This window comes from Equus przewalskii, chromosome 4, assembly GCF_037783145.1.
Source record: "Equus przewalskii isolate Varuska chromosome 4, EquPr2, whole genome shotgun sequence".
Lineage (NCBI taxonomy): Eukaryota > Metazoa > Chordata > Mammalia > Perissodactyla > Equidae > Equus > Equus przewalskii.
In genome coordinates, this window is record NC_091834.1 from 50230315 (window position 1) to 50252929 (window position 22615).

Below are 22615 nucleotides of genomic sequence, written 5' to 3' on the forward strand. Positions count from 1 at the left end.
TCTCTGAGATTTTTAACAGAGAGAAACAAACAAACAAAAAGAAAAAGAAAGAAAGAAAAAAGGGACACAAAACCAAAACCAAAGTCATACAAAACTACAAAAATATTTTCTAGAAAGAGTTGAGTCTCATAAAAACTACCGCAGAAACAAATTATGTTCCACGTAAAAAGAAAAAAACAAAATAATAGTAAAAAAACCAAACCCCACTGCTTAGCGAACATAGCACAATGTTAATAGACAATATCAAGAACATAAAACTCCTTCACTCTAATATGCTTTCCATCAAGCAAAACCAGAAAAGGTAAAGTAAATAAACAACAAAAAGTGAATTTCAAGATAACTGTAAAGGGTTGAAAGTTTCAGTTACTCTCTGGCTTAAACTGAGCCAGCAGAGCTATAGATATGCTTGATGGACATGGGACCTTCAGGAGGGACACCGTCACATTTCAATAATTTGGAGTAGAACCCAAGGACAGAAATGAGGGACGAAGGAGGGTGTGAAAAACACTTCCACTGGTGAAGACAGATATGGAGATAAAAAGGATAAAAAGATGAAGCTAACTCTCACGTGTGTGCGCACATGCTTGTGCGGGTGTAAAACTACATATACATGTTTGTGTATGTGTGTAATTCTAATTCTATATACAGTAGTTTTCCGTTAATGAGAAGAGTGTGTTCAAATCAATTAGGACGTTATTTCCAACACTGACATTATTGCCAAGTGTTTTTTTAATTATAAAAACATTATAAATAAGCTATTTTGTAAGAACATAAGTAGAATTCTTAAGAGAGATGAACATGAGAATACCATATTTAAAATGTACAGCTTGAAGCAAAACTGCCCCTTCTCTACTAAATTATAATGTTCCAGAAGAGGCAGAGTTTCAGAAACATCAAGGCATAAATTTCACTTTTATCCACAACCACATTAAAAATTGTCTGAACATTCTCAAAAATGTTTTAGAATCTTACGTATCTTACACTTCACAGTAGAAACGTAGGTGCAGCAAATACAAGGTTTAGAACTGGTTCAGTGAATGCCACCTCACATGTTATCTAGGCATGGGGCTAAACTACCACTGATACTCAAGAGAATCTAAATCTACATCGTGAATTAGATAATAATTAAAAACAGTAGCCTACGTAGCATCCCAGACCTACAGAATCTACTTCTTTTACTTTTTCTTTCCTTCTTTTTTTTTGTTTTTCAAATTCTGAGGGTAAAGCCCAAGCATCTGTATTGTGGGTGGGGAAATGAGGGAGCCAGGGGGGGAAATGGAAAAACCTCCACAGGTGATTCTGATGCCTATCTCTGAAGCAGAATTTTAGAAGCATCAAAGCAGAGTCCATCACTATATGATAACATTTCCAAAAACAGGATTTGTCTTAAAACAGAGGTTTGGGGAAAAAAAAGGAAAGAAAGAAACTTGCAAATTACCAAGCAGAAGAGTAAATTATGGATTGCCAGAACAAGTGTACACTTAACCTGATTTACACAGATGTTGTCTACTCATTCAATCATCACCTCAGTCGAGTTACTGGTTTTGGTAACAACACAAATAAAGGAATTTTAACTTAAATTTAGGTCCCTAACTATAGCTTAAAATACCTTCACACCATGATATAAAGCTGGATAGAAAGGTATGTGTGCATAGAGGAAGATTGCTTGTCAGTTACTCTTTCCAGGAATTAGCCCACAGATTTTTGCAAAGCTAGCCAAATTATGTGACCAAGTTAATGTGTTATAAAGTACTATTTCTCAAGCTCTGAATAGCCACTGATAAAATGTTTGCAGATGATTTTCCCTAATAGCTATTTAATTTCCAGTAGAATATAATTAAGAAAAAAATATTAAACTATAATTTAGCCAAAAAAGGAAAAGTAGTGGAAAACTCCTAATTCTTGACACGCATAAAAATTATTCTGACAATCTAAAAGAGATCAAGATGACCTTAATAATTACCAATATAATTCAAGAAAAAAGTATGTTACTGTGGATTTCCAGAAATGATTCAGAAAGATCTTTAGACTCCAGTAGTAAATTTTTAAAAAACTGGATATAACTGTTTGGATATGTGTAAGTTACTGTTGGTTGGTAAAAAGAATTATGTACATTTAATATAATGCTTTTTTATCTCAAAAACTGTTATCAATTTATTAGTTTACCTTACAATTGATGCCATCTTGAGAGAAACTAAAGTAAACATCAAAAAGATGGAATCACTGGAATGCATCTCTATTAACAATAAAACCATTTAGAGTTGGAATTTAAACTCAATCATTCCTATCATGAAATACAAAGATAAGACCACCACATTTTTCCCCCACCATCACCAGCTACATAACCTGGAACTTGTTATTAAAACAAAACATTCCACTTAGAAATGTTAACATCCTAGAGCAATCATATGAAGTTCTTATGCTTACAGTTGCTAATTCTTATTTTGTATCAATTCCTTCATCCTTTTTTTTTTTAATAAATTTTTTTTTTTTATTAATGTTATGATAGATTACAACCTTGTGAGATTTCAGTTGTACATTTTTGTTAGTCATGTTGTGGGTACACCACTTCCCCCTCTGTGCCCTCCCCCCACCCCCCCTTTTCTCTGGTAACCACCGATCAGATCTCTTTATCACTATACTAATTTCCACCTATGAGTGGAGTCATATAGAGTTCGTCTTTCTCTGACTGGCTTATTTCGCTTAACATAATACCCTCGAGGTCCATCCACGTTATTGTGAATGGGCCAATTTTGTCTTTTTTTATGGCTGAGTAGTATTCCATTGTGTATATATACCACATCTTCTTTATCCAATCGTCAGTTTCTGGGCATGTAGGCTGGTTCCACGTCTTGGCTATTGTAAATAATGCTGCGATGAACATAGGGGTGCAACGGACTCTTGAGATTTCTCATATCAGGTTCTTAGGATAGATACCCAGTAATGGGATGGCTGGGTCATAGGGTATTTCTATTTTTAACTTTTTGAGAAATCTCCATACTGTTTTCCATAGTGGCTGTACCAGTTTGCATTCCCACCAACAGTGTATGAGGGTTCCTTTTTCTCCACAACCTCTCCAACATTTGTCACTCTTGGTTTTGGATGTTTTTGCCAATCTAACAGGTGTAAGGTGATATCTTAGTGTAGTTTTGATTTGCATTTCCCTGATGATTAGCGATGATGAACATCTTTTCATGTGTCTATTGGCCATATTCATATCTTCTTTTGAGAAATGTCTGTTCATGTCCTCTGCCCATTTTTTGATCGGGTTGTTTGTTTTTTTGTTGTTAAGCAGTGTGAGTCCTTTGTATATTATGGAGATTAACCCTTTGTTGGATAAGTGGCTTGTAAATATTTTTTCCCAATTAGTGAGCTGTTTTTTTGTTTCAATCCTGTTTTCCCTTGCCTTGAAGAAGCTCTTTAGTCTGATGAAGTCCCATTTGTTTATTCTTTCTATTGTTTCCCTCAACTGAGGAGTTACAGTGTCCGAAAAGATTCTTTTGAAACTGATGTCAAAGAGTGTACTGCCTATATTCTCTTCCAAAAGACTTATTGTCTCAGGCCTAATCTTTAGGTCTTTGATCCATTTTGAGTTTATTTTGGTGTGTGGTGAAAAAGAATGGTCAATTTTCAATCTTTTGCATGTGGCTGTCCAGTTTTCCCAGCACCATTTGTTGAAGAGACTTTCTTTTCTCCATTGTAGGCCCTCTGCTCCTTTGTCGAAGATTAGCTGTCCATAGATGTGTGGTTTTATCTCTGGGCTTTCAATTCTGTTCCATTGATCTGTGGACCTGTTTTTGTACCAGTACCATGCTGTTTTGATCACTGTAGCTTTGTAGTATGTTTTGAAATCGGGGATTGTGATTCCGCCGGCTTTGTTTTTCTTGCTCAGGATTGCTTTAGCAATTCGTGGTCTTTTGTTGCCCCATATGAATTTTAGGATTGTTTGTTCAATTTCTGTGAAGAATGTTCTTGGGATTCTGATTGGGATAGCATCCTTCATCCTTTTTTTAAAAAGTTAGTCTTTTTAGGGAAGAGGAGTGGTGGGGAATCTTCTTTCTTTTTAATTTTCATTTTGAGATAATTACAGACTTTTAAAAGGTTGCAAAAATAATATACAGGGTTCCCACATACCCTTCACTCAGCTTGCCCAACTGCTGTTACTGCTCCTGTTACTACTGCTACTACCACTATGAGCCAGTATTTATTCAAAGGTTATGTAACACATAGCCAGGCACTGTTATACATAGATTATCTCATTTGATTCATGCAAAGCTCTAAAATGATGATTAACACCTTAAGTTCCTGACGGATCAAAAAAGTAACATGTTGCAGGTCACAGCTAGTAAATGGCAGAGCAGGGATTTGAACAAAAGGCTGTCCGATTCCAAAGATTGTGTTTTCACCCATTTAATCCCGCTTAATCATTCTGTCTTAAACTAGCATCTTATTCCAAGTATAGGTCTTGTATCCCCCAAGGAATTTTAAATAATAAAGATTTCACTCAAGAGGCATTAATATTTTCAGGAACACATCCTATTTAACATTTTTTTTTATCCTTACTCCAAGTAAAAGACACTTCCTTCCAGTAAGAAATAGTTCCTTCTCAAGCTAATGAAAAGCTTGTGACCTGTCTTAAGCAAAATTTTCTTATTGCATCATTTCAAGGTTTTTTTCTTTCTTTTAAGCTTCTGCTGGATTTTAATTTACATGTAAAGACAGGAGTTTATACTTGCTAGATATACCTATCAATAATAGCCTTAATAAAGCATAGAAGAGGGGCCAGCCTGATGGTGCAGCGGTTAAGTTCGCACATTCCGCTTCTCAGCGGCCCAGGGTTTGCTGGTTCGGATCCCGGTGTGGACATGGCACAGCTTGGCACGCCATGCTGTGGCAGGCGTCCCACATATAAAGTAGAGGAAGATGGGCAAGCAAGTTAGCTCAGGGCCAGGCTTCCTCAGCAAAAAAAGAGGAGGACTGGCAGTAGTTAGCTCAGGGCTAATCTTCCTCAAAAAAAGAAAAAAAAAAATGCATAGAAGATAAACATGCCAAGGAGCATTTAATAAAATTTTTTAGTTTTAAAACATACATACAAATATAAATTTATTTTCTTTTATTAACAACAAAGTATGAAAACAGATCTATCAAGAAAACCAATGCAATGGTCTACTTACCTTGCGAGCAAAATCCCCTTTCCCTTTACTGTAGGCTTTGTTTTCAAGGAAATCATACACATAGTGAGCCAAAGCTGGGGATGCTTTCATCATTTCAGGAGTTAACAGTAACTAAGAGGAAAAAAGGAGGTATCTTGCATTGATAGGGTACTGGAAATTAACTACTACTATAATTTTATAATTTCTGCTATAACTGCTAGAAAGTTAAGTATAGTAAACTGTTCTAATTTTATATTTCAAAAACCAATTATACAGTTAAAAAAAGTCATCAACAATTCTACGACCATTAACAATTTAGTGTACCTTCTTCTCATCTGCTATTTTGACTTTGGGTGCATCTAATGTGAAAGTTGTCCAAATATCTTTACTATTCCACTTCAGGTTTTTAGCTTATACTAAGAAAATCCACCTTAGTAAACTGTTATGTCAGTCACATTCTAATTCTACAGTTTAATATTCATAGAATAATCCAAAGAAAAACTTTTAAGTGTTATAAAGAAGGCCCAAAAGAAAATACTGCTTTCATAGCTGTTAATGATATAACCTAACATTCTAGCTTACTTCCTTTAATGGAACATGTTTTGACATATTGAGTTCATTAGCTAATAACTATAAGCACAGCCTATTTAAAAGATACATTATGGCAACAAATTTGGAAAAAGATGGTTATTTTCTAAATCCTATAAATAACTGATTCAGATTTTAACACAACTGAAGGTAGTACATTAAAAAAAAAATGTTTGACAAGAGTCATATAAATGATATCAGACATGATATCTCACAGAAAAAGATATCAAACTTTTTCTGTAAAGGTCCAGATAGTAATTATTTTAGGTTTTGAGGTCCACAGAGTCTCTGCTGAAACTACTCAACTCTGCTGTAGTAGTGCAAAGGCAGTCACAGGTAAGAGTAAACTAACAGGTGTCTGTGCTCCAATAAGACTCTTAATAAAACAAGTGGTGGGCTGGATTTGGTCTGGCAGGCTGTAATTTGCTGACCTCTCTTCTGGACAGTGGAAAGGGGAGCTAAATAATGGAACACTGTATACCTGGGCCAAAGCTTTGTCTAACAGATGAGAAAACTTCCTAAACTATTCAGTAGTAAAAAACTATAACGTGATATTATTATTACTATATCTGGCATCTGGGATCCAGGTCTAAAACAAAGTTATTTCCGGGAATCCGAACTGCTTATGCAATAAGTAACTTGTGAGACATGTTTTATTACTCCACGAGAGAAACCTACATGTTAGAAAACAGTCCCTCAGATCTATTCCTCTCTTGAATTTCCCTGTAATTTTGGAAGCCTTAGACTCACTCTGAAGCCTGGGAGGCATCTACACACATTATCTGAGAATAAAAATCTGCTAACTTTGGCTATATCATGAAGAGCAACTAACTACTGAAATGGAAACATTTAACTGTTTAGTCTACCATAAAACACCTAGATTTACAGTAACGTAGAATGGATATATATGTGCCTGTGTGGGTCTACTTATCTAAAATTGAAGAAGCAAAATCTCTACTACTGAGTGTCCACAAAACTTCTAAGTTCATCAACAAACAGAAAAATAACATTTATAAATTACTGGGCAGTTTGCATGTCACATCACATGCTACTCAAAAGTAGTTGCTATCTCGCTATTATAGTAAAAACATTCTTTGATGGAGAGATCTGCTCTGTGTGCTATATTAAAATGAAACTTCTATGAATAATAATAAAAATGGACTTACTTGCAAATATGCATTTAGATCCTTTTTTCTCTTTTCTAAAAAATCTCTATCCATATTATTAAAAGTCTTTTTACCAGGAAGCTTCAATATGCTTGACAGATTTTCAAACTAGAAGACAAAATATATTCAATAATCTTAGTTTTTCACAAAAAGAGAAAAGCATTTTCCAAGTGACAATTTCTTTACATATCAAAAGCATCTTGAGCAGGTCATTTTGCAATATATTTTATTATATTAAGCAAAAATCAGAAAATAAAAAATATTGTCCAGATATGTCCAAACCACAGTTCTAATGTTATTTATTACAAAGAAGTATTTTCAAGTAAGAATGACAAATGCGGCTAAGTGAAGAAGACAGATGATGTCCACATGAGGTTTCATTTTAATACTCTAATTTTGAGATTACTCAAAATTTTCATAATAAAAGGTTTTAAAAAATATTTTCCTTAACAACCCTTTGGCTTTGGAATAAAGTATTAGCAAATAAACTTTTTTAATGATCAAAGTTATGAGTTCCTGGCTTATAAAAATTCATAAAGAAATATTTTTATATTGATTTCAAATCAATTAATCATTGTAACAGCTAATTATTATAAGCAGAAAAGGCAAATAAAAAGTATAGCTATATTACAACTCTGTATGTATACAATACTGATACTCTTCCCCACCAACCATATGAAAAATAAACTCATAGGTTACTAAGAAAAAAAACTAAGAGACATCGCTCGCATTTTATCTTTGTATAGCCACAAACCCAAAGTAAGCATACATACTATAAGTTTAGCATTTAACGACTTAACATTTGGGTACACCTTCAAAGGTCCAGATATGTAGTAATCTGCCGTGCCTTGTTAAGGTACACATTTTAACCATCCTACCTGCTAACATAGTGTAAGAGCAAAGTCATTTCGCTAGTGACTGTGCCTGGCCAACAGCCTAATATCTGAAACTTAAGCAGCCTCACTGCTTTTCCCACATGATACATATCCTGAAGTGAAACAAACTTTCTAAAACCATTCTTTGCTTAAAAACAACAGCAACAATATCATCTCTGTAAAGAAAACTCAGCCCTGGTGCAGAGACTAGAGAGGAGAAAACGAAAAGGTGTAGGAGAATTTTCATCTCCAAACTGTAAGATTCTGATTATTAAATGGAATGGCATATCAGATGGTTGCTTGGAGCTATAATGTGAACAAATTCACTGTATGTTATATCTGAAAAGTAAAAGCAGCTCTTTTGGCCCGAAGCAAGAAAAACAAAAAAGAAGAGAGGCAACTTAGACAGTGAAAATGTTATGCTGTAGTAATATTCACAAAACTGGTGGTTCACAAAAGTATTAGAAGGGGTCTTCATTGAATATCAAATGTTCAATGGAGGGTACGTGGTTTTAAGAATTAGCTTTTTTTAAAATCTCACCCTACATTAGTAAATTTACTTTTTCAAGATATTTAATTTCCTGGAATATTACTTATCTACATTATCTGAAACTATTAACTCCATTTTACAGAATGCATAGTTTACTCCAGCACTACCAATATGTTATATGCTGAACTGTATTCCCCACAAAATTCGTATGTTCAAGTGCTAACCTCCAGTACTTCAGAATGTGACTGTATATGGAGATAGAGCCTTAATAGAGGTGGCTAAATTAAAACGAAGCCCTTAGGGTGAGCCCTAATCTGACTGGTGTCTTCACAAGAAGAGGAAATTTGGACATGCAAAGAGACACTAGGGATGCAAGTATACAAAGAAAAAGCCATGTGAGGCCAAACAAGAAGGGTGGCCGTGTGAAAGCAAAGGAGAGCTATCTCTGGAGAAATCAAACTTGCCAACACCTCTATCTTGGACTTCTGGCTTCCAGAACCGTGAGAAAATAAATTTCTGTTGTTTAAGCCACCTACTCTGTGGTATTTTGTTATGGCGGCCCTAGCAAACTAATACCCCAAGGGAATATAGTATCCAGCAAAACATACCTTTATTTCAGAACCTTTAAAATACTGAAACATTAATAAAAAGTTAAATGTCACAATTAGCAGTTATTTTCTTAAAGCCTAAATGATCAAACTCTTTAAATTATCTGTTTGAAACAGAAGCATATATGACTAATAGTTTTCTCAAACGCTATTATAAAAGTAAGAAAAAAATGGGGAAGTTTTATATTCTATATTAACTCATTATAAGCTTGGTATTTAAAAGATTATCTACAAGTTTAAGTAAAAGATAGCCCATTCTCTGACAAGTAATATAATTCCCTCTGCCGAAAGTTGATTAAAATATTTTTTTTACATAAAGATTGGCATCTGAGCTAACAACTGTTGCCAATCTTTTTTTTTTCCTTTCTGCTTTTTCCTTCCCAAATCCCCCCAGTACATAGCTGTATATTTTAGTTGTGGGTCCCTCTAGTTATGGCTAAAATATTTTTAAAAGACATGTAAAAGAAATGAGAAATTTGCCTAAAGAACTCACACAAATTAAAACAAAGAGTATTTCAATGTTCACAAAGAACTTAAATATTATACATAAATTATAGACATTGCAAAATCAAAGATTTATCTTTCCACATGGAATATGTCAGGCTTAGATTCCTAACACACTACTGGAAAATTTAAAAAGCACGCTTGAAATTTTTATATTAGAAGGATTCAAAATTTGTTTATATCCAGGTACATAAATACTTTTACTCGGTTACCTTAATGTATATTTAGCATCTTTTAAATCACTAGTATCTTATCTATACTTATATTCAGTTCGCCCAATAAAACAGAAATGCACAGTATCTAGCAGAATGTAAGCTCCGAGAGGCAAGGACTTGGTCTGTCTTGTTTACTGTTACACTCCTAGCACTGAGAACAGTGCCAGCCACACAAGAAAAACTCAATAAATATTTGTTGAATAAATGAATGTGTAGTTCAGGTCATTTGTAAAATAATATGACACATTTTAATTATTTTCTTTTAATTTTATAAATACTTATCTATAAAACATCAAATTAGACTATTAAAAAATCTTTAAAGAAAATTAATGATAGTTCATATATTTAGATTAGAAACAAGGTTACATCACAAAGCTAAGTAAACAAAATAAAATGTTTTAAAACAACTTTAATACTTTAAGAACACTATGAAGTTAAAATTTACTTGTGTCAACAGGTTGTACTATTATCAACTGGTGAATTACAAGTCACTGCATTTTTCTTCCACTATTTTACAGGGGATTTGAGTTTAAAAAATATAGATAGGGCAGAGCTATAAGGCAAACAGCCTGAGTCTTATTTACAAATGCTTAGTGTTTTGCTTAAACCTAAATTTTCAATTATAAGCTTAGTTTTTAATTTCTTAAGCTCTGTGAGCAATCTAAATACTTAAGTAACCACACGCTACTGTGACTTTATAGGAAACACAAAGTCAAAACACATTCACTTCACCTGCACTGAGCACTTTCAAAAATGAAATGTGCTTTATCAATTTCATTTACTTTTGGTGCTGTGTTGAAAAGGGAAATTTCTGTATGGACTGCTCTACTAATAAAGTTTTTGAAATGTGTGTTCTTCACTTATATTTGTCAATACAGAAACATAATATTTACAGTCCGAGCCTAGAACATTTAAATTAGGCAATGATTATTCCTCTTAATAGCAGAAAGAAAATTATAATTATTCACACAAAGAAAGTTTTGTATTATACCAAATTCCTATTAATTTTCAAGTAAATAAAACTACTCTCAGCAATTCAAATTATCTTAAAATTTGTCATGTTTGGTTAAAGTGTGAGGATGGGAAGAAGAGATATATGAGCTATGCAATTTAAAACAATATCAAACAGGTAATATTTGAAAAAGTAAGGCAATTATTTCTTCAATGTGGGGCAGAAAATTCTTTCATCTCTGCAAACAAATCAACTAAAAATGAAGAAAAGATCTATTCTACAACAAAAACAGAAAAACAGGTATGTCCCAAGTTATTAATTTCCTTATAAACAGAATTCAAAATAGTCCTTTTAATATGGGCTTCTAGAGTCACCATTAACCTGCTTTTAATCACTTTTAAACTATTACTAGTTTACCTCACTCTGTTAGCAAAATATTTTAATGAAATTATCATGGTGCCAACCATATTTTTTCCACTATCTTAACTGAAAAAGATATTTTCTGAATACTAAAGTAGTACAATGTCATTTCAAAGCTTTAGTCCATCCAATCAAATATCACTATTAATTATTATTTTTATTGGTTTACTACCAGTTGTACATTTAAAAACTGGGAATGAAATCAAAGACTCAAAGTAAATTTCACATATCACCTATTCCAATTCATCTTGTGATGGTTTATTTTTTTTCTAAGAAGAAGAAAAAATATTTAATAAAAAGTAGAACAGAGAAATAATTTGTTTACATTTGTCATCTTTGACTTTTTATACTTCTGCATAACAAGAGGGTTGTATTTAGTAAGAATTAAAAACAGTATTTGGTTAATGTGAACTTTAATTTAGGTTTTGGTTCTTAAAATAACGAATCAAGGATTTAAACGTTGCAATGTTGGATAAGGATGTCATTTAAAATAACTATAGATCTGAATTATGCTGCCAAAAACAAAAGCACAAACTATGCTCCGGTCATCCCACTTCCTATTTCAAACCAAACCCAAACACCTCTGCAAAACACAACGTACACATAAATACAACTCTTAAAATCACAAATATATACTCATTTTAACTTTCTGAGGTATACCACTGATATTTTGTCACTAGTCCACAATGGTTAGACTGGCTGAAATTTGATTTATTGGTTAAATGCTCAAAATGATTCTAACATTTATGCTGTGTATTCAAAATTCTTACCTTATTTTCTTTCATTAGCTTTGGTCAACACTTAGCATCCTCAGAACTATTCAGAATCAAACATCGAATCAATGTAAAGTACACAAACTTTAAAAACCTTATTACCTGTTCAGTGATTCTCATGTGGAAGTCATGGAAGTCACTATAACGACGATAGGTTTTCCACATCTCCTCACTGTTTAGATTGCGCCGGTGTACAGTGATGGCATATAGTGCATATGTCTTGCCATGATCATTACAAACGCCTGCCACGGCATATGGGTCATAGTCAGCATATACTAGTCATTTAAAACAAAATGAAGAGGAACAAAAGACACAAAAAGGAGGAAGATGAAGAACAAAAACAAACAAAAAGGATGACACGAAATGAAGAAGAATCTGAAACGACAGACTGAGACAAAAGGATGTCACCAAAGGATAAAACAGATTCTCATCCTCTGTACTCACATCTACAAGGTGTTCCATATGATGGCTACATTACATAATAAACTACAAGTTTATGATGACACTACCAACCACACAGTGATGTCTACTTTGGACTCTCTTCCCAGAACCACCTCACAGCACATAGCATGTGAATCTCTTAAATTTAATACAGGAAAAATAACAAAAACTAAGTAATAACCTTTTGTACTAGCCTTCACTATTCAGTTTCATTTCAATTAAAATCTCTTCAACTAAATAGAAAGCAAAAGCCACGCAATAAGATTTATCTACTCTTTTGGCAAGTCTCTTTCTCACTTATAATATTCAACAATTTACAAGTGTAGTTTATTCTGGAGATTTTTTTTTAAAAGGCATTTTCCTACAGATCTGCCACTAAGCATCCAAGTCAGGTAGTCTCTAAAATCAAAACCTGTTCCCGTTTTGTACTAATCTGAAGTAAAAAGATGCACTTTGAATCACTTTCTTTGTCTTTCCTATTTGTCGTCTTCTTATCTCTGTATTATATTCTATTCTTAGGTCTCCAAAAGTTTACTGAGTCTACACTCATCTGTATTCGGTCTATTTCTTAATCCATTCACTGACCTCAATTTCAATCACTACATTTTTTAATTTCTATAATTTTATTTGGTTGTTTTTCATAGTGTTGTATTCTTGCCTTAGGTTTTTATCTCTAAATATCCTTAACATACTCTCATATTCTCCACACAATCACTTGAGGATGGCCGAATCTAGACATATCCATGTTGGGATATAAGATAGGCTTTCAATTTCTTGTGGGTGATAACTATCATTTCCAGCCATGATCTTCACGTTCTTTGTTCTTTCCCCTAACAGCAGGCTAAGTTTTTCTAGTTCCTTTTTCACATCAAGCCACCCTTTGTGACTCTGGGCTTTATGCAAAGGACTAGATTCCAGATTCCCATGGCTTTAGCCCATCCAGCCTCTTCTAAACTTGAGGGCAAGAAAATGCTGTCAATATCAAGACAGCTATCTTCATGCTTCTAAGAGCTCCTTGGCTTCAACTGTTTGTTCACTTCCCTAAATTTGTTTTTCCTCATGGTCTATAGCACCTGTAGATTTTCCCCTTGGCTATTTTTATTTTATTGTTTTCAGCCTTTCTATGAGTGGGATGAAGGATTCCCCATAGCAGTTTATACTACCATATTGACCAGAAGTATAAACTGCTCTCCTAATAAACAGATTACATTGATCCATAATTATGAAAAAGAAGTGGCCAAGTTTTGGATCTGACTAAATATTTTGTATTTTGTATATAATTAAGCAAATAGGGTCTTAGTAGTAGTTTCTTAGTAATTTATTTTAATCACAAAAGCTAGAATCTATATGGGCAAATGTAGTTGTACAGAAACCTCTCTTGGACTTTCATCAAAATTTTTCTAAGATTTGTACTTTCTACTGAAAACTGCCCTTCATTCCCTTTCCGTCTAATATCAGTGTTCCTCATTTGACAAAAGATAAGACTAAGGACAGCCTTTGGTCATCTTGTTCTCAGAGGCTTTAACTATAGGTAACACTATTATTCACCGTTGACCTCTTCTAAGCATCCTTCTCTCAGAGACTTAGCAGAGTAAACTGCACAACACTTTTTCATCACATTAGAGAAACACCACGACTCAAGTAAGTTAGCATGGCAACAAGGGAATGGCTTTATCTGTGGAGTTCAAGATAGATTTGCGAAAGAAAAATAGAAAGCAGAAGCCAATTAGGCAGCAAACCACAACCGAACTGGAAGTTAACAAGAGTAATGAGACTAGCAAGGAGTAGAAAAAGAAAGAAGAGAGGAATATAAGAAAGCATTATAAAAAAGAATAACCAGATTTGTCACAAATTGATAGGCAGGAGAGATCACGACCACGGTGCATGCACAATGGGAAGAATAATGAGGTTGTTATAAGAGAAGTACAGAAAACTGAAAGGTAATTTGATTTTAAAAGAAGATAATGAGGTTACATATATTGATTTTGAGATGATGGTAAGATATTATAACAGAAACAGTAGGTTTTGTTTTCATTAGGAGAATGTTACTCATAGCAGGTGATGTGGAAACTATTTGTTACTAATCCATAACCAGATAAGGAACTAGGATCAAAATATAAATCAATCTCATCACTAAGCATGCACATTGTATAATTTAGCCAATATTTTTTAAAGCAAGATTCCTCAATGAAGCGGTACACACTAGTCCACGGACCACTCCTTGAGTAGCACTGCACTAGACTCTAAGTTCTACTTCCTGTAATAAAGATGTTAAAGGCACAGGATCTAGACTCAAAGACACTATGGAGTCCAATTGGTAAAATAACTATTTATTGAACAAATACTAATATATAATGCCCACCATGTAATTACTAATGTAATTAATTAGTCTATAACAACTTTATGAGGTATTATCATTATTATCTCATTTTACAGATGAGGGAACTGAGGTATAGAGAAATTAAGGAATGTACTCAAGTTTACCCACCTATTATGTGTCAGAGCTGAGGTTTGAATTCAAGCAATATGGACAAAAAGTTGTGCTCTTAGCCACTACACTAGGCTGCCTCTTTAGTATTTATGAAAGGTTTGTCTAACAGAAATAACTTATTAAAAATGCTTACCATACTACTTCCATGCATTTTAAGAAGCTAAAAAATATTTATTGAATAAACGGACAAAGCAGCTAGAAAATCAGAACCCTCAGAGAAGAGAAAGATCCACATAAGAAATACAGACATGAGTGTCTTCCTCTAGACATAAAAATTTAAGATCTTCAATAAAGAAATAAAAAGACAAATACTAAACATATGCACTTTAACAAAGGCTTTCACATTTGGAAGACAAGCCAACAAAGAAAATAGAGATTTTTAAAAGAATTTAAAAATTTTAAGAAAGGAAAAAATAAGACAACTGTATCAAAAGCTAGACAGAAAAGCAACAAGACCTCTGGTTTTACTGACAAGGGTGTTATCTAATGAGCTTTAAGAAAGGAGTAACTTATGCATCATCTATTTGTAAAAGATAAAGGAACAATTGAGACAGTAATTAACATAACTTATTCTAGAAATTTAGCAGAGGACAGAATGCAAAATGAGACTCCAGCTCCAGTGTGAAGCAAAAGAAAACAGAGATCTTAGGAAAAAGCAGATGCAAATTATCTTTTAAACTACACTTATACTGTAAAATCTCTTTTCAGTATTTAAAATGTAAACATGAAATTGAACTGAGGTATACCTCAGTATGTTTATACTTCAGTATGTTATCTAACAAACACACTCCCATTTTGTAGGAATAGTGAGAGGCTAGATAAGAAAATCAATGTCTACTATTCATTGGCATTATCTAATAACCCAATAGCAACAATGGAAATTTTTTTTTCTTAGTTTACTATTTTGCATGTATGCTGATTGAGTCACAAAATCTTAGAGGTTTCTCGCCTCATCCAAGCATTTCTTGAAATTCTGTAAACTCTCATACCCAAAAGCTTCATTTACTCAATTATCTACTCTGCCTTTGCATGAATGAAAAAAAATGAACTAAAATCTGCCCTAAAATGATTTAATAAGAATTATGAAGACAATTATCAGCTAGACACAAACAAAAAGAGGAAAAGATCGGTTTCAGAGTTTATTAGCACTGACAATACGCTTAGAATTTAAGCTTTTCCAAATGTTAACAGTGACAACCTTCAAATACCATATACATAAGTAAATAAACATCATAGAATTTAATGAAGAACATGCTGCAGAAAATAAAGTAACTTAAAAATATGACTACTGAAAAGAAAAACGGAGTGTAAAAATAAATGTGAAAATAATGTAGGGATAATAATAATCAATAGTTTTTAAACAACAATTAAACCACAAAGACTCTTACCAGTATCTGAAATGTAAGCATGAAGTTGTACCAAGTCATCAGAAGATACATTTGAAAGGTCATCTAAAGACTAGGGGGAAAAAAAAATCAAGAAACAAAATTTTTAAATTTTATAGAAAAAAAGTGTTAAAGACTTCTACATCATGTATGCATTACTCATCTTTGCCTCATGTAAGCTTTATATTATTTGTATCCTCCCCTCCAACAATAATCCTCCTTATTTATACTAACAGAAGAGAGAAATGCCAAGATTAAGAAATTATAAATCAAAGTAATTTAGAAACCAACTTAATACATCATATTATTTCTTCCCTCATTGCTTGGCCATATATTATAATGTGCTATTTCTCAATTATATTCAATACATGGCAAGAAAAAAACGTGAATAAAAATTCTTAACATTTCAATATTTTTATAGTTGAAATATACTGGAGCCAACTTTGTAATCCTTAACTTAACACTTTGGTTAAATTAGAAATAATTTCAGTTAATTTAGATTCCTTATTATAAAATGAAAACAATAATAGTACCTACATCATAGGGTTATGTGAGGATTAAACGAGAAGACATGTAAAACATTTAGAAGGCTGTCTAACACAAAAAATATTAGCTATTACTATGATTACTTACTAAATAAACTGAGTCTGTAGCCTGACAGATTTTAAATAATTAATTTTCAAAAATCATTCCACAAACAAAAATTATTACTGATTGACCTGGAATGAAGCTTTTATAACTAGCCTCACATGAGCTTTCCTGGTGTGAACGTTTCACATGTGTTGTCATATTCATTGCTGGGGGAATTAAGCTTGTGCTATGTAACTACTATGGGAGAGGATTCTTGGAAACTTGTCATGGTTTCCTCCGGACTTTGCCCCATGCACCTTTTCCTTTTGCTGATTTTGCTTTTCGTCCTTTCACTATAATAAATCCTAGCCATGAGTATGACTGCTGAGGCCTATGAGTCTTCTTAGTAAATCACTGAACATAGGAGTGGTCTTGGGGAGCTCTGACACCCAGACATTATATGATTCAGACATATTTTACACTTTAAAAACCATAGGATCTGAATGAACTTTGGAGTCCCAATTATTGCTAAAAGAGTCATCTAAATGACTTCGGTGTAGCCATATATATGACATAAAGTCATTTAAATTAAGGCTACTGCATTCCAAGAAGAAAGCCTAAAGGGTATCTACTAAAGACTGATTATTAAGAGAAGCAAAATGTGATAATTCCATACAGATCATTCCCGGGTCAAATCAAGTGGGAGAATCATTAAATTAAATTAGGCCTAGAACAGGCTTCACTACCAATACCATAAGAGACTTTAGCCATATCAATTAGTCTTTCTCATATCTCAGTTTTCCCAACGGTCATAATGGCGTAGTATCTGCTCTACAACTCTGTCAGGATATAAATGTGAATGAAAATACTTTGAAAAGAAACAGAATGCACTTATTTCTAAGTGCTCATGTGACCTATAATAAAACACTTTGATAGAAACAGCACAATCTTTGCTTTGTTTTTATGTGAAAGACAGAAATCTCAGAGGAAATGGTTTATTCTACAAAATTTAGAATGTTATTTACTGTGATCTTCTTCCCATTATAAGCTAGCACAGGGAACATAAAACAATTAACTTTTCAAAAAAGCATTATTATTAGTAGTAGTAGCAGTAACCTTCCCTTATAGGTAACATTTAAAAAGCTAAATACTACTTATTATTTTAAACACATTAGCATCTTATACTATGCAACTCAGAAGTTGCTAGACAATGCTGAATATAAATGTCTTTTTAGCACATTTAAAGCATACAATTAACATTATTCTCATTAAATATGATGGGAAAATCTGACGAAATGTCTCACAGTTATGCACAGTAAATATCAAGTACACTATATAAAGTTACAATTGGTGAAATAATGTTAACTACAGAAATTTACTCTGATTTAGAACTATAAATATTGATTAGTAAAAGAAAACTGTGATTTCAAAACAAGTGCATTAATGTTGTCCTGAAATAAAATATAGTTTGTAAAGTAGTCCTGTAGCTTGATTCTGAACTCCTTGCAAAAAAAGAGTGTTTTTAACAACATTATGCTAAGACAAAAAACGAACATTCAACTTAATTGTGATAATCAACTCAGCAAACACAACTACAGTAGCAATGCTAGAAACGCTTATAATTTACCTGTCGATCTCAATTGCAAAATAAGTAAAATTCCACACATTAAATATTCACTTTGCTTAGTATATTGGAATAAACTATTATGACCTCATTTATAACCTTAAACTATTTTAAAAATCCAGCTACCCACTAAAATTTGTCTCTGTATTCAAAAGAAATCCAAAGACTGCCTACTTAAAACCCTGAATTTAACTGATTTCTGTGAAGAATAAAATACTGCAAGTCACTGACCTCAATGTGACCTTTTTCAATCCAGAGACTGTTCTGGTTTGTAGCATTATGTGACAAAAGGGATCTCTCTTATTTGAAAAAGCATTTATTCCAGATATGAAATAAAGAAAAAAATTTATTTTTTACTAGTGTTCAAACACGTGTACAAGCACTACAAATGTGAACACTAGAAAATTTCAAACCAAGGAAAAGTATCATCAAATGATTTAGGAAAACATAAATGTTACAAAATATCTGACATAATACTATGACTGGCTTTAATGTTTTGTTAAAGGTTATACTTTGTACAGTAATAGAACATTTACTCAATAAGGTTATTTTAGAAATAAGTGTAATAACATAGAAGACAACACACAAGGTAACGGACCTCCAAACCACTTAGCTATTTCAAAAAGTCTGAAAGAAAAAGTAATGTAGTAATGTAATCCAGAAGGAATCTGGACCGAAACTTTCATAGAACCCTAATATTTCTTCCCAGCAGCATTTTATGAAATAAGTTATTCAATGGCAAGAACAGATATATAAAAGAACTGAAATGTTCATTATTTCACACTTCTCCTTGAATGTATGAAATATGAATGATAGCTTATATGCTAAAAACCTATGTCATTATCAACATGGATGGACCTTCAGGGTACTATACTAAGTGATATAAGTCAGAGGGAGAAAGTCAAACACCGTATGATCTCACTCATAAGTAGAAAATAAAAATGACAAACACACAGATAGCAACAGAGATTGGATTAGTGGTAACCAGAGGGGAAGAGGGGAGGCAGGAAGGCAAAAGGGGTAATTAGGTACATGTGTGTGGTGATGGATTGTAATTAGCCTTTGGGTGGTGAACATGATGTAATCTACACAGAATTCAAAATATACTACGATGTACACCTGAAATTTATATAATGTTATAAACCAATGTTAGTGCAATAAAAAAAAACTTTGTCATTCTTAAGTTTATAACCATAGGATATAGTTGCTTACTTCACTGTAAAATTCTCTAAGCTTAAAAAAATGTTTTTTATAACCACCTGAATGTGTTATAGTGTAGACTTTAAGAAACATCTAGAAGTTTTCAGATATCTCAATTTTATATTTCTTTTCTAAATACAAGAGAAGAAAAAACTAATTCCAATGTAAACATTTAAGTTACAAATTTACTGCCTATCATAGCACTAACCAGAGTCATTTTAAAATACTAAATATTGGGATTGCAATAATAAAATCAATTTTTTAATCAAATGCAACAGAATTACACAGGTGTGACCTAAGCCCATTTTTAAAAATGAAAATAAGTTTCATTTTTAAATTCTAATTCACAGTTGCCTTATATGTGAATTTAACATTTCTTTAAGAGCATAATAACTTCTTACGATACTAAAGGATGATTTAGGGGCTTCTAATATAGCATTTATTTACATATATTAAGGCCCACCTTTTATGTTATTTTCAAGCCACTTTAATAATTACAGTACCCATAATAGTACTTACCAAATTTATGCTTCCTGTAGGAGAACCATTAAAAGATTCTGTAGGAGAAGAAATTCAACTTAGTAATAGTAAACAACTTCTGAAACAGTTGCTTTATCTAAGGTTCAAACATCAAGAATGAAAGTCACATGAGCCAAGACATAACAAAACAGTATAGAAAATTGTGGTACATTACTTCCAAATACCTGTTCCCTTAAGCCCCATGGTTTTCCAAGCCAGGTATTTTAGTGAAAATATGTATGTACCTAAGTTGCCCTCCCCTGCAAAAAAGGGCATTCATGTACAGGAGAGCAATTATTAAATATTTTATCCTTACAGTATCATATTAAGTTCCCTAACACAATGTAAACATGAGAACAACACTGCACAGTGAAGTCTGTTAGGAAATGTTAGAGGTACTTTGTTATTTCTGTCTCACTGGATTAAGAAATGTTACAAATAAAACTATACTTTAGTGTGAAGGATAAATAGAGTGATTTTTAATATATCTATTAAGTCCACTTATTCTCAGCAGATTTGGCTCAAAGACATTGGAAGTGTAGATTCTTGAATCAATATATAACTAATAGAACAAAAGATATGTAAAACTCAATATGCAATGCCATTTAATTAAAAAGCAACTAAAAATTATTTTTAAAAAGTAATGTTAGAAAGTCAATTATACATTATTAAAATTAACGTATTTTCCCTCAGGATTTTATTCTATATCTGAGCAAATTAAGGTACCAATTAAGATGCTCCTCTGTTAAAAACACAAATAAATATATGGTGAAGCAATATTCATATACAAATTAAAGTTAATGTATGGTTTCTAGCACTTAAGAGATTATTTATGAATCTGGATCTCTAAATGGGTCTTCAAAGCAAATTTCTACTTCTTTTACAAAAAGGTAGCTGGTGTTGCTTTCCAACTTCAATAAGTCTAAATGCCAGAGAACACTCCTTGGTTCCTCAGACCTTTAGTTTCAAAAGGTAAACAGGAATTTCCTCCTAAGATTACCTCTTGGTTAACAGCAAGGCGATAATTAAAATGAGTAAACAAATAGTTCTTATCCTCCTTATTCAATTATATGCCTCATACCTCCTTCTGTGATCTACCACCTCTTAAATCTTCCCACCAAAGACAGGTTAAAAGAGAAATCAAAAGCAAAACAAGGCATAGTTTACTTTCTTAACAATAAGATCCAGAAATATAGTCTAAAATCAATCTAGGTCCACATTTAATCAAGAATTTGATAAATGCCTATAAACATTAGAGAATAAAAGAAAGTATTGTTTGACCTGGTGAGAAAAATAATGTGGTTGAAATTAACATTTAAAACAGAAAGCATAATTTAAATATTTTTTAAAAGACTATGACACCAAGTTTTTAATAAAGGAGAAAACATCTGCTTTTAAAATAATTTAAAGTTGAACTCAACTAAAGAAAGCAATCACAAATAAAGAGAGAGAGAGGGAAGAAAGGGAAAAAAGGGAGGAGAGGAGAGAGAGCAGAGAGAGCATGCATAAGCAAGCCATCCATTACCTACCTACCTGCTGAAGTTTGGTTAAATAGGGAATGAAATTTCTTCCCCAGCAAAGAAAAATCACAGAGGATACTAGCACACATACGACTTGACCCATTAATTTTAGGCTCAACTGTACCCTCTATTTTTTAAAAATCAGATGCACATTAAACACAGGATTAGATAATTATTTCAAAATGTCTAAAAAGTAGCCAAAATCTCACATCTAAAAAAATACACAATGTCAAGAAGCTTAATTTTAAAACTAAGAAAACAAATTTATAACAAAAAATGTGGGGAAGGTCTATTTGTGATTAAACAATCTTATAAAGACAAGAAAATCATAAGCATTACTATTTGAAAAAGTTGCAGTGATTGCCTAAAACCTAAACACTAACAAAGACAATAAACCTACTAGCTATTTTTAATAACAATATTTCATATTATACCCATCATTCCACATACTTTTCTCAACTGATTTAGGATTAGGCAATTTTTTAGTTATAGAATGTACAGAAGCTCATCAATTAAGACAAAGAATGTTAAAAAGCAATGTCCTGGAGAGACAAGAGATACATATGTAGGTAATTCAAAACTACAGTCAACAATTCCAATGTGAGGGATTACTCAATGACTGATATAAAAGAGAAGTACATTTACTTCAGATCAAACAAGTTGCAGAAAGAAATTTCTTTAATCGACTTACGTTTTAAGTAAGTGTGAGGTTTTTGGGAGTTTGAGATGACATAAATAATTTGCTTCCCTTAGTTGCATACAAGAAGACAGACTGGCCAGAAAGATGTGAATGGAAGCTAAAGGTCAATTTAGAAGACCCTGGAAGAGCTCTTACACTATAGTGTCAAAAACACTCCCAGAGAATATATTGCTATCATCATTTTAAATTACATATTACTTATAAACTCATACAACTAGCAGATTATGATTCAATTTACCTTCTTTCATTCCAGGCCATATAGCAAATCCATTTCATAATACTAAGAAATTTCTAAAGCAGTTAAACTAAAATAAATAAGAACACTTATAATAGTCCTTTCTAGAAACAGAGTTGCTACTACAAATTTCATAGCAGCTCTGTAAAAAATGTTTCAAAAGAGACAGTAAATACAGATATACTA

General features: G+C 32.6%; 1 protein-coding gene across 25 annotated transcripts in view; it reads right to left on the reverse strand.

The window, feature by feature from the left end:
• The window catches only part of SNX13 (sorting nexin 13), a 143558-nt gene that overhangs the window by 35808 nt on the left and 85135 nt on the right, over positions 1 to 22615 (reverse strand). For 14 of the 25 annotated variants that reach the window (XR_011539077.1, XR_011539076.1, XM_070615846.1 and 11 more), the window contains 5 exons: positions 19975 to 20012; positions 16065 to 16134; positions 11847 to 11986; positions 6908 to 7015; positions 5175 to 5285 (listed from right to left, as the gene is read on the reverse strand). Coding sequence is in view for 22 of the 25 variants with exons in the window: in XM_070615846.1 (XP_070471947.1) it covers positions 5175 to 5285; positions 6908 to 7015; positions 11847 to 11986; positions 16065 to 16134; positions 19975 to 20012 (467 nt within the window). In the remaining 3 variants the exon portion in view is untranslated. Of the gene's footprint in view, positions 1 to 5174; positions 5286 to 6907; positions 7016 to 11846; positions 12020 to 16064; positions 16135 to 19974; positions 20013 to 22615 lie in introns of all 25 variants that reach the window. The other 11 variants (XR_011539075.1, XM_070615841.1, XM_070615844.1 and 8 more) reach the window with 1 other exon arrangement.